At 35.8% G+C, this 12,919-nt stretch overlaps 1 protein-coding gene across 1 annotated transcript in view; it reads right to left on the bottom strand.

Moving 5' to 3' along the window:
- Positions 1–12,461, bottom strand: part of LOC150088225 (uncharacterized) — a 691,583-nt gene extending 679,122 nt beyond the window's left edge. Inside the window, exon 1 of the mRNA XM_090369395.1 lies at positions 12,129–12,461. Within this exon, the coding sequence (XP_090225521.1) occupies positions 12,129–12,359 (231 nt within the window). The 5' untranslated portion in view covers positions 12,360–12,461. The remainder of the gene's footprint in view (positions 1–12,128) is intronic.
- Between the last annotated feature and the right edge of the window lie 458 nt (positions 12,462–12,919).

The following is a 12,919-nucleotide window of genomic DNA, read 5'->3' as shown; positions in this document are numbered from 1 at the left end:
CGGGGACGACTACATAAGGTCAGAGGAGCTCAGAAACAAAATAGAAAGAGCACAAAAACATCACAGTATTTATCAGTCACGTGGGCTTGAACCACGGTCAACTCAGCCACCTGTACTATTGTATACCCTTGCACTTGAATCTCGGCTACGGCGCTATCTTGAAAAGGTTCAAAATTAAGATAAGAGTTTCTTTGAATAAAATGCGCGTTTATTTTGTGGCTAATCTCAGTAACAAAGTTGAGGAATCATATCCAAAATTTACTCATATTTATTAAATTTATTGCTTTATTTGTAATAAAACAACTACAATGCACAGTGGCAAGGGCATACGTTCCAACGCAGTCACCAAGGCTATCCAAGCCCATGTTCCAGCACAATGAAAGACTGTTTTTGTAATAATAATGCTAATTCTGTGATGTAAACCGCTTTTATTTTACTAATGAAGTAGACGAGCTGAGCAGCTGAATGCTCGGTGAGGTAGGATAAATAACGCAGGTCGTTTGTGGGCTCAACAGCGTGCGTCGCTGTCCAGGAAAATCATTCCCTTAAGCAGCCACCGAGGTCACTTCCTAATTACTGTAGTCTTTAATTTTCATAGCGATATGCAGTATCGCATTAACTTTAGTTTATTGGGTTCCGATGTCTATCAAGTGGCAATCAATTTCAACAGACATGGTATTTTAAAATACCTTCACAACATGTTTGGCCACAGAAATCGAAAAGTACTTCAAATCTCTTTCCACGTATGTACACACACACACACACTGAAGTAGCGCCCCCCATGTTAACAAAGTTGTCAAAAAATGAGACTGAACTTGATCAGTGTTGTCACTTTGTGGAATAGGGCCCACATATAATTGCCATCTTTCACAGGTCTTTCCTTTGATTTATATCTCTTCTTCAATGACAAAAAATCTGACTTGATAATCCCTCCTCGAATTTTTTTTAAATATTTCCCTTTTTTAAAATTACTCAATAAAATGACACTTCATAATTATCCTCCCCAATGATCTCTGGCTGCAATGTTATTAAAACCCGTACCACCGCAGTTTCAGTTGAACGTGGCTTCTATTTATGCAATATCTACATATCCTGAATCATTTATATATGCTGCCTACAGTCAGACCTTGCATCTCGCCAAACAACGAGGAGGACATAACTTTGTGTTAATCTAGTTCAACAGCAATGCGAATATTAATGTGTTCTCACTCGCCTTCCTACCTTTAACCTTCCACGAACCTACGCACTTGTAAAACATAATTCCATTTACTCAACAAGACAGGCAACTCAAATATTGCATCCGGTATTGTAATGAGGTTTACCCAAATGGCTTATCGCAGATACAAAGTTTCAAAATTAAAAAAAAAAAAAAAGCCAAATGAGCCTGTAATATACGCTTAAAAAGTAATAACATAAATATCCCAAGCCTGTGTGCTCTTTCGTTGCGGTTAGTTTCCCTTTCTTCATAAGTTTTATATTGTTGGTAACCGAATCCAGAACTGGAGAGAAATTTTAACATAAAAAGGACCAAATGTACATCCTTCTCAGAATTAACCTTACGCGCCAACCAACCAAGAAAGGCTCATATTAGAACGCAGATACAATTATGAACATGCAGTTATATATGATTTATGTGATGTGTAATGTTACACTACTCTTTCAAGTAAGTTGAGCTAAAGAAGTACGACGTGTACAGTTTCTAAACTGGATATGTTCGAATGAAACTTAAAAACAGAAATAACTTGGCTCATCAATCGATTACGCTTTAGTGAGAAAATTTCTCGGAGAGAAGACAGTTTATTTTGATTTTCTTGGTCATCTTCGGCTGGGCTCAACCACTTTTCATGACTCATACTTTTTTGATAATGTGGAAGGCACTTCCTTCGAATAGTGTATGTGTTTATTAGGATAAACACATACACTATTCGAAATACTGGAGATTACGGAAGTAATTTTCTATAGCCATGTCGTCTGTGATGACAGATCATATTTTCAGGAACATTTCACAAAATTCCAGGTATCCAGTTCATATCCATGTTTCCTGTCAGAAAGGGAAAAAAAAAAAAAAAACTTCCGGTAATAACAGGAAATATTTCGATTGAAAAAAAAAAAAACCCATCGCAATTAAACTCTTCGTTGTTCACAAACGACCTCAAGCAAACATAAAGTAACCTCAGTGACCTATGAATTGAGATCGCGCATAGTATTATTGTCACTGCTGAACCCATCGTTAATCTGAAAGTAACAGTGAAGCTGAAGCAGCATGAAACTTCCATTAAGGCCAGTCATAACTTTCTCATAAGGACCAGCAGGGTCAATCACGGAAACTCCATTTGGGCATAATAGAGTCATCGGGTTCCTATTTACTGATGACACCGTTGTCATTTTGCATCACTTCGGTGTTTAACGCGAATGATTAGCCCCTTTGTTTGTTTGTTTTCTTACTGGCCGAAAATTATATGCGTTTTAACCAGAGTATTATGCAACAAAATAGGCAGTTGTAGTCACTTGATAAAATAGAAAGAAAAAGAAATCACTGCATCACCATAACTGCCCATATAAGTGCTAAGTTAGCTTCGCTTTCGTACTCACGTTCTATATAAAATATTGTATTACACAAAAAAAAAAAAAAAAAAAAAAGTTTCATTTATCGAAATTACAAGGAGACAAAACAACAGGCAAGAAAAGTTTACAAATGAGTTACAAATGTTTACTCGTATATCTGGATTAATTATAGTTTACCGTCACTACAAGTAAGCATTACAGTTTACAATTAACTAAAAAAATTTCTAATATATGGAATATTTAAAAGTTTACTTAGAAAGCAAATAAAACTTAAGAGATAAAATTCTCAAGATCAGGCCTCGAAATACCATTTAGTCATATGCTCAAATAATAAATCACTAGAAATCTCATATATTTAAGGAGTTTTATGATCCGACCATTACAGATGCGACTGGAATTAAATAAAGAACTTCAAGTAGTTTGTGATGAAGCAACATTATATGACGGTGGTATTCACAGGTGTATCCATAATTTAAAAGATAGTCGATTAACTGTGGATAAACCACTGTCTCAATGACCAACATCAAGGAAAAATGAAGCAATGGAAGAATTAAAACAGGTAGGTAAAATAAGACAAAAACACTGTTATTTCTGGAAGAGAAGCAAGATTTCGACGTAAACAACATATAATCGTAGACAGACCTATCACGGCCATTTGCAATTCGCAAACGAAAGAAGTGGGAAGGCTGATCTGATCTCACGAGTATCCAGCAAGCATGGGGGTAGACATTTTATAGCGGTTTAAGCACAAGGTCAAAGGCGGAGACAAAATTCTGCAATACACAAGGTGATGAATCACAGTTCTCATATCCTTCAAATGATGGACAAGGTGGTATAACAAAAATCGAAAGATTTCCATAAAACTGTGTATAACGTCATCGGCAAAGGTACTTCAACCCACTTATTAATAAGGAGGCCGGCGGACTGCTGGCTGTCACAGAATGAATTTGATTTATTCCATAGTTATTTGAATAGGGATAACGACTTTTGGCAATTTTCTCAGAAAGAAGCTGATATTTAAATTTCTCGCGAGTTCAGGCTCTGGTCCAAAGATCACCTAAATCCAGTCTAGCTGTTAGGTAATGATTTGGGGGATCCACTCTAGTTCAAACATCAGCATGAATTAAATATCGTTCTGCAGAAAGAACAAGCTCTATTTCTGATTAGATATGATTTATACATGCAGCAAGTATAGCTTGTCATCAGGAGCAAAGATAAACCACTACGGTTTACCATGTATGGGAGTAAGATCTTTAATAAGATTTTCTGTACGTGGGTGAACTTTTACTTTTTTTCCAAAAAAGGTTTGTCTCCTCGATGCATTTCCGTTTTCATTTAGCTTTATTAGGTTAATCTCTTTGCCATAAGCATAATACGATATGGTTATTATAGGCCTTCATAAAATCTGCAAATCATTATTACTTTTGTGGAAATGCATAATGGCAAAAAAAAAAAAAAACAGCTATCAGGAGATATTTTCAGCTTCAGCGGTAGTTAAGTTTGCTTACAATACTGAAAAAAACCCAACTGTCCGCCATCATCAAAGAAAAATGGGAACTCTATTCTAAACGGAGGCTCTTAAAGCCTGTTTGAAAACGAACACTTCTTTAACAAGCGAAGACAGGTCTTAATTCAAGATAATGTGGATTGTTTAGAGGCGTAGTCATTGAATCATACCTGTGGAAACAACTCCTCTTATGAAAACTTTGCAAACTCATCGTAATAACATATTGAAACTGCAACTTAAACCAATCTTTTTCTCACAAGTGAACGTGAGATGGACATATGTTATAGTTTATGTAGGGCGAATCCTGAAAGTTAGTTCAACTCCGCTGTGGTACTCTGCGATGATACAAAGCTCTATAAATGGCAAGAATGAGTGTAGGGCTTTGTTTGTGTACACGTGAATAAACTTTTTTTTTTTTTTTTTTTTGTCTGCAGCAGATATGTACGGTTTGATTCTTTCATAGTTCTGCTGTTAACTACACTACTGTAGCGCCATTCCATCTTAGCGATTTTATACCATACTCTGCAGTTTAGAAACTAAGTACAATCAGTTCAAGGGTTCTGGATGGTCAGCACGATTAAAGATCAGTAATAATTAAATAGTAATTCTATACTCATTAAAAAAAACGGAGAAATTGTGAAGGAAAAACGCTGTATGGAGTATTAAACTGAAGTTTTATATAAAAGTTTTGATTTTCTTTCATTCAGTAACGAAATCTGATAAATCTCACGTCAGCTAAAAGTATCTGATGTGGCCAAAACTTTCAAAATAATGCATAAAATATAATATATTATGAGAGAAAAAAAAATAATAGGCGGTACTGAGTACGATATAAACATGACTGACAAAAGATAGTGACGACCAAAGTTTCATTGCCAACAGCTGAGCTAATAACTATTATAAGTGAATACATGTGCTACTGTTAGTTGTGATGAAGGTGTGCATAAAGAGCATGAGAATGATAGTCAGAAGGCCATGCAACTTTCTCTAGAAAACAATAAACTTCTACAAAAACTGTCATCAGGCTGCTAAATGTAACTTCCTGGAGGCAATGCTGCATCACCTCCAGGAAACGCCCTACATGTTCATCACACTCAAGGTCAAAGTTGCTACTGACTCAACGTCCCCAACAAGGGCAGCTGTATATAATGTTCAGCGAACACGCATCTCCGAATGAGAAAAGGCAATTATTAAGGTTTAATGAAAACAGCGATACCAAGTTAATGTCAAAATAACGAACAGCACTACATTACACGGAATGTTTCTTTCAGTGCGAGTGACACATACGCATTACAACTACAAGGGCGAGTCAATGAAAAGGAGAATTTTTTTCTTACTGATAGCTGGTACTTAATTTTTTTAAAGAAATTCCACCTGTTGCGCACTTATCCCAAACTGTACACCAGATTTTTATCCTTGCTCATAAGTCTTTCAATTGCTGGTGGCACCACATTGAAAGCTTCCTCGACTTCCGTCCGTTCAGAAACACGTCCTACCAGATAATTTTCAGTCTGTCTTAAAAAATATGTACATCACAAGGCGACAAAAGTCAACGCCACTCACTACAGAGAATGTTCAGTCACTTCCCACTGAAGAATCTGGATGGTTTCCAAAGTGGGATGGCCAAGTGTGGTCGCACAGTGTGGTGTAGCAAAACGACACTTTAAATCAATTCTCTCGATCTCTTGTTTTGATGGTAAGTCGAAGATTAACTTTGAAAAGTCCTGCGAATTGACCTTTTCCTACACATGAAATGGTACTTTATCCTTCCAGGTATGGATAAGAAGACAATTGATTCATTTTACAGTAATGAGTTGTATCTATCAACTGCTAATGTCATTTTTAGGCATTGATTCAAAATGCACCAAAGGTAATTACGAGTAGATGATCGAAATATCCCCCGTTGCCAGCTCTATTACCATGAGAGAAAGCTCCGAGAAACCCTCGCCTTGACGTTGTGAGTCTAAGTTGTGAGTATATATTCTCAGCATGTAGACCAGAGACTCCTCTAGGGCGCGCCTCCCCTCGGAACACTTTATTTGTGTGAGGCGGGGGGAGCTTGTTTTCAAGAAGTACTTTAACGAAATATGAACAAACCATTCCACTAATCCAGGTATGAAGTTTTTTTTATCCAGGTATGATGTTTATATTTCATTTTATTTCTTTGAAATTAAAATGTATTGAAGTAAAAACGGTAAAAGTCAACTGCAACTATTATCAATCCACTGCAGGATAGAACCTCCTCAACAATTCACGTTGAGGGAAATGGACCATAATCTGCTACGCTGGTCCAGTGCGGTTTGACAGATCGACTGTATTTAGCACTCAGGGGCTTGAACCCCGGTCTACTCAAAGAGCGTGTGCTATGCACTCCTGCTACTGACTACTCGGCTACGGTATTGAAGTATATATTATTAATTTATAAAAGTATGCATATTCATAGGTAAATTTCAGATCAAATATGTTTAGTTGCACTTGTTCTGGAAGTTGGAGAGCGCGTGAAATTTATGAAAAATTAAGCGGATTCAAGATAAGTTTGGGAACCTCTGCACAACACGAGATTTTCCTATAGCACTACTTATGGTGAATGCGGAGAGATGCTACGGAAGGAGGGACGACACAGGAATAACATTTCTGATTTAAATTACAAAATAATGAAACAACAACTTATACAGAGTAATAATTGTGTTTCAGTTCGGCCTTAGATAGTAATATCGCCATTTCTATGTCAGTTTTCAAGAGAGCGGTGTTTTCCAGACTATTTTTCTGTAAGCAATCAAATTTTATTATTTCGAATTATTATTATTATTATTTATTTATTTTTTTTTTTTTTGCATTTAAATTCTTATTTGTTATAGATTGATTGGTATCATGTGTTTCCTAAATCATTTAGTTTTAAACTATTATTAAATATTCATCGTAAGAGAAAGGAAGTTTTACATTTATACGAGATATTAATCGAAGACCACGTGGTGATATGCAACGTCTCTACCACAGTTTTATAAAATATTACATAAGAAATTTTTCTTCTTTAATGAAACCTTCGAATACTATTGAATTTAAATAAAAACCAGTAGGTAAAACTTTACACAATTTTACATGGTTCTTGAGATAACAAATAAAAATGATGCAATCATTCTTAGTTTTCCAAGCCCATAACCACACATGCACTTAAACCGTTAGATGGAAGTTTTTTCCGACCATTAGAACGTTCATTATTTTTTAACCAGGAAACAAATTCAGTGGTGCAGCCAGAAATTTTGTTTAGGGGAAGGAGCAGTACAGTACCATAATGTACTTGTAGCTTTTACAACCGTCAACACATGACCACAACTATATAATATAGAATAAAATGTTCTTGGGTGGGACTTTAGTCCCTAAGCGACCTATGACCAAATACATGGCTACGAAATCTTAAAAACAGGAAAATTACAAAGCGGCAGGCATCTGATTTCAATACATTACGTTGCAAGACATGATCAACTCGGTATTCTCCGTCCGCCATCTGTTATTGGAACCATGACTTCATTAACCATCAGGAAAATAAGTCATTCAAATTATTGCTGTGCTTAATTCCTCTCGCTGCTGTTTCAGGCTATGAAATCTCGCAATTTGTTCAAATGCGTGGGTATTCTAAATAATTCTGCACTGTTCTAAGGGCCTGATTGTTAAGCCAATATCAAAAGTGAAATTGGCCGCCAAAGGTCACCAAACATGGGCCAAACGCAATTTCATTTAACTATTAAAATAATTGGAAAAAAAGAAAGCTGTTTATTCATTCCCAACCATATCTACCTTAGTCCACCCCAGATCCATTATACTCTTAAAAAACAGAATAATCGCCAATTTTCTTTGTACTACTCAAAACATACTGTTAATATTTGAACTAAACTTATCTGAAGTAATAACCTATCTGGATCTGCTTGAAACACTTGACTATTTCAATTCGAGAATTTCGGGGACCTGAAGGGCTTCTGAAGAGCTATTTACAGTATTCCATATGGTAATATACTCTAATTGCTAACATCACTGTTCTGAACCAGAAAACGATTACCTCAAAATTAGTCACAAACAGTTGTCCAGCCAAATGATATTAGATATTCCTCAAGGGGAAAATATCGTCAATATTTACCGCTGTGATTCAACCCATCCTTGACAACAATCGAATCATAAGCTTTGCTCGTTCCAGAGTCAGTACATGTGACTACCCACTGGCAAACTTTCATTTAATAAACTCAGTCGTTCGAAAGGTCGCAGGCAATTCTGTAACCATGCTATTTACCCTGAGAAATCTTCATCTCTAATCGAAATATTTTCTGCCACAAATATTGAATCAGCTTTAAGGTATACTATTTTCTGAGGTTCCCCCACCGTACTCTTGCAATTATACTGGCTGAAACACTTTTAATCACCATCGTGATGTCCTTAAATGTATGATACTAAAACGAAGGAGGAAGAAAGCAACACTTACTAGAGGTGCAAAGATCAATCCGCCAATTCAGTTTACTGCTGGTAACACAAAGTATACAAATATGTTCATATAGCGAATATAAAACAAACGCAGCAAATTTCTATAATTCAAAATTTAATTAATTCATTTTTATTATTTTCTTTTACTAACGATATGAAATGAGCATGGGATTTCTAAATGGGGTAAATTTGAAAACGTGACTTCTATCGGAAACACTATGTTAGCAAATCAATACTCACCTTTTGTTGTAATCTGTTACCTGTTTTAAACTGCACTTTCTTCGTGTCCGGTTATATTAACAAATAACCGAACGTAACACGTAAGCCTTCGTGGGTTACAATCACCGTCCTCCTAAACCGGATGTAAAAGGCCTTGGTTCGAATCCCGTCAATAACTCGAGGCATTTATATGCTTTTTCGCAAAGTTGCTAAGTTTATCGAGCGAGGGTTGGGTGGTTTTATCTCATTGAAACTGTTTTTTTTTTTATCCATTACTGACGCCTAATGGCATTACTTTACACAAGTCTTTTCTTGCTTGCCTCTGGTATAGCCTCCCCATCAACGATTAATTTTCAAATAACTGTTTAAACTAAGTATCGTAAAGTTCCCATTCTGCTGTTAATGGTACTGATGAGAGATTCGCACTTCGATTTTTAATGAGTTTATTGAGTGTCAAGGTGCGCGATTCGAATAAATAAACTTGAGTACTAGAGTTTGTTTCATAAAAGAGGAAACACTTACAAGCCTGAATTACGAGCGACAAATGTTTTAGCTCTTGCTTTTGTGGAAATTTAGTAATTACTCTATTTTTTATATGCGGTACAACAAATTGCTAACGTAAATACCCGCCTATTAACTTCGAATTATCCAATATACACAAACAATACAATGAAATCACTGACACGAATGTCTTAGGATATAACTTAAATGTTCAAAATCATAAGATTCAAATTCCCTCCCCTTATTTAACTACAGGTGTCTCATTATTTGTCAGAACTGTCAGTATCGAGTTGGCTTTTTATTGCATCCCATCTTACACGCAACTTCACTCACATCGAAGTACGATCGTATTCCAGTTTTAGGAGTGCTAAATCCATTCACAACGTTCAATCACGCACAGAAACATGACACAGCTTGCTCGACTACTATCTTAACGCGTTCAAAGCTAGGAAATTTAAGTAGTCAGGTTCCCACCTGTATGTGAAAGCTCTTGATTAGTATGCGTAAGTTATCAAGCTAAGCCATACTTAAAGTTTTAATACATGTATGAGGAAAATTTTTCCTTTATCTTTTTACTTCTAATTGCGTAACTTTAATTCATAATTGAAATCTTCCCCCACAAAACTAGAAATTCGCTTTAAATCAAACTAACAGGTGAAGGAGTGAATTTTAACATTATTTTTTCAAATTATAATAGAATCCAGTGAAATCGAGCGAATAAAATCTTTAACTATTTTGCTTTAGATTTAAATACATATTATGTAAATAATGAAATCAGTGGGGCTTCCAAATTTTAGGATCGAGGGCGTTATTCGCACTCCCTGTAAACTGGGCTATCAAAGATCAGAGTCCAGTGTATCAGAGTTCAATAGCAACTAAATTTAAAAGCAGATTACCATAATGAAAGGACTGTATTGTTTTCTCCTTTGCCCTTAACATATTGTAGAGCTGGTGTACACCATGCTCGGCACTCTTCAGATGAACAAACAGTTGGAAAACAAAGTGTGAAATGCAGATAATTAAATATTGAACTATAAATGTCTGCAACTGCCTAACCGTAGGGGAATAGGCTTTCATTGTCTTTAAAAAAAAATTAAATGTTTCCAAAATAAATCTTTGTAAAGTCGAACTCTTTTTTTTGGGGGGGGGGGTAAATTAACTTTAATTAATTATATATCAACGCTCTACAAAGCCAAACCAGTAATTTATAATACGTTCTGTTATATAATGGAATGTTGCATAACCTCTACAGTCATTTGAGGAACTTGTTAGTTTAAAGGCCTAATGTTAAATTAGATATTTAGTATTTTATAGATATTAACAAAAATTGGAAATAATTCAGTAAACGTTTAAGCGTAATTAATAGTTAATCTTTCAAAGGTAAAAGGTTTCGAATAAAAAGAGTCCGAAAAGTTACTTTTTATAAATAACTTTTATTCGCCAACTTAGAATGATTGACAGTCATGATAATACCTTACGTTAATTACAAAATTCAGCAATATGTTTGAAGAGTTTCTAAACTGTCGAACATCACTAACTCAAAATATCGGGTGAGGTGAGGTTTCCCCACGAAGAACAAGGATACGGTCTCAAATATTCAACAATTATTATTATGCTATAATCATAGCAACCCGAAATTTAAATACCATTTTGTGACTTATATAACTTCTCATGTCAGTCAAATTGCATGTCAGTCAAAATGACGAATCGATAATCAAAAAACAGAAGAATCCCGGCTCAGGATTGATTGTATTTGCGTCTTGCTTTCTCTTTATATTCAACAAAGTTAAATGGCAATAAAACAAAGAAAATTAGGCAAGAATTAATTAAGCGATTTTTTTTTTTATCCTACGAAAACTTTCCCGACTTTTATATGATAGGTTGACAATCTCACTATATGAGGTTCGTCTCTTATCAGTTTCTACTGATCACTGCTGATATCTTTTGTCAATCAAACACTCATTACTGACAGCTATCGCAAATCGAATATTACGTGTCTTTTTTTTTTTTTTTTCCACTTTAGCCATTTTCGGTAATGTAACCATTTTATTAATAAAGTTAGGTTATCTAAAATTTGATAATTAAAAAAAAAAACAACAGGAAACTCAGTTTCACGTGCGTATCGCTAGTATCATATGGAATTTACGACCTATTATATTCCTAATCTTATTAAACCTAACCTTATTAAACACGGTTAGGTTACATAAAACAGGATAATTAGTGGTTATTTTTATTAAGTATTGAAAAAGTGTAATGTTATAAAATAACATTAGTTACCTAAAATGGGTTAAATAAAAAAAACTTGGAAATTTATCGCATAAAAGTTGCTTTTTAGGTAGCTGTCAGTAATGGCACTTGTGATATTTTCCAGTCATGATCAATAGGAAATCAATGATAGACAAACATTACACAGCAAAATTGCCACGCTATCGACTTATCACATGAAAGTTGCTAGAAAAATTCTTCGTCGGATAAAAAAAAAAAAAGTCATTAAATAACTCTTGCCGAAAATTGCAGGGGGGGGAGGTAATCTTAAACAAGCTCGCTATTATATCATATAAAAGCATTAGTAAATCTCAAAACAGAATATGAAGACATTGTATACAAAGCCTAACCAAGTTTATTATTAGCTACAATCAAATTCTACCTACGTCATTTATAAAGCCTAAAAATAAACAATATGATCTCGTAACAAACATTCTTGGGATTAGGTAGGGAAAGAGTAAGTTTCTGCCATCAGCTCATTTATCTTATTTAATGAAATATTAAAGCTGCAGTATCTCTCCCTTAATACCGAATGGGGATTTAATAACAGTTAAATCAATACTGACATGTACACACGAGCACAAAGAAGTTCAAAACTTACCCTTCTCCACGATCCATCTGGAACCTTCACTAAAACCTCCACACCTTTCCAGGTGACTGGACGGTAACACTGCCTCTCCGAGAACGATTCTGACTTGTTGCGCCATAAAGTAAGACGAGCTATGGACGGCACATGTCGCTTGCTTCTCTTCGGAGCCCATGTCCGTCTTCGCTGAGAACCGACATTCAACATTTTACAAACATTTACACTCCCGCATTCCTGAGTTGACATGGCACCTGGAAAATATGTTTATTCCTCCAAAAACTATAAGTTATCCCCTACAGTCAAAAAACGTAACCGTAAACAAAGATGAACTAACAACGTTTATATCCAGCGCCATCAGTAGTGGCACGTGTACCACTTGCTGTCAGCTGAGCAACTCGCTCTGCAGCGACCTGTGCACTCTCGTTCTCACTGCCCTCACAATAGCTTTCTCGCGTCCCACGTGCTTCCTACGCAACAACCCGGTAGCTATGATTTGAGAAGCTGAAGAGCCCAAATTTGGACACCAGGACTGTCTACCACATATTAAGTCTCGATACGCTCAAAGAGCCGCTCCATGTGACATCTGTGTTTCGGTGGACAAAGGGCAAGGTGCCAGAACATGATTAACGAGAGGGGGAACTGCTTGGACTCCCGACTTCACTGTTACAAACTAAGGATGCCTATAATTACCGCTACAGCATTGAGAAGGAACAAAGGTAGCCTTTGGCTCCTCCGTGAGGCACAGTTAGGGCAGAGGATAATTTGTTTTGATTAACAACGCAACCAGATGTATGGCCAGATAATTC

The sequence above is a fragment of the Mastigoproctus giganteus genome, chromosome 3 (assembly GCF_048544385.1).
Source record: "Mastigoproctus giganteus isolate SK-2022 chromosome 3, ASM4854438v1, whole genome shotgun sequence".
Classification (NCBI taxonomy): Eukaryota; Metazoa; Arthropoda; class Arachnida; order Uropygi; family Thelyphonidae; genus Mastigoproctus; species Mastigoproctus giganteus.
This window is presented reverse-complemented; position numbering and strand designations above follow the sequence as displayed.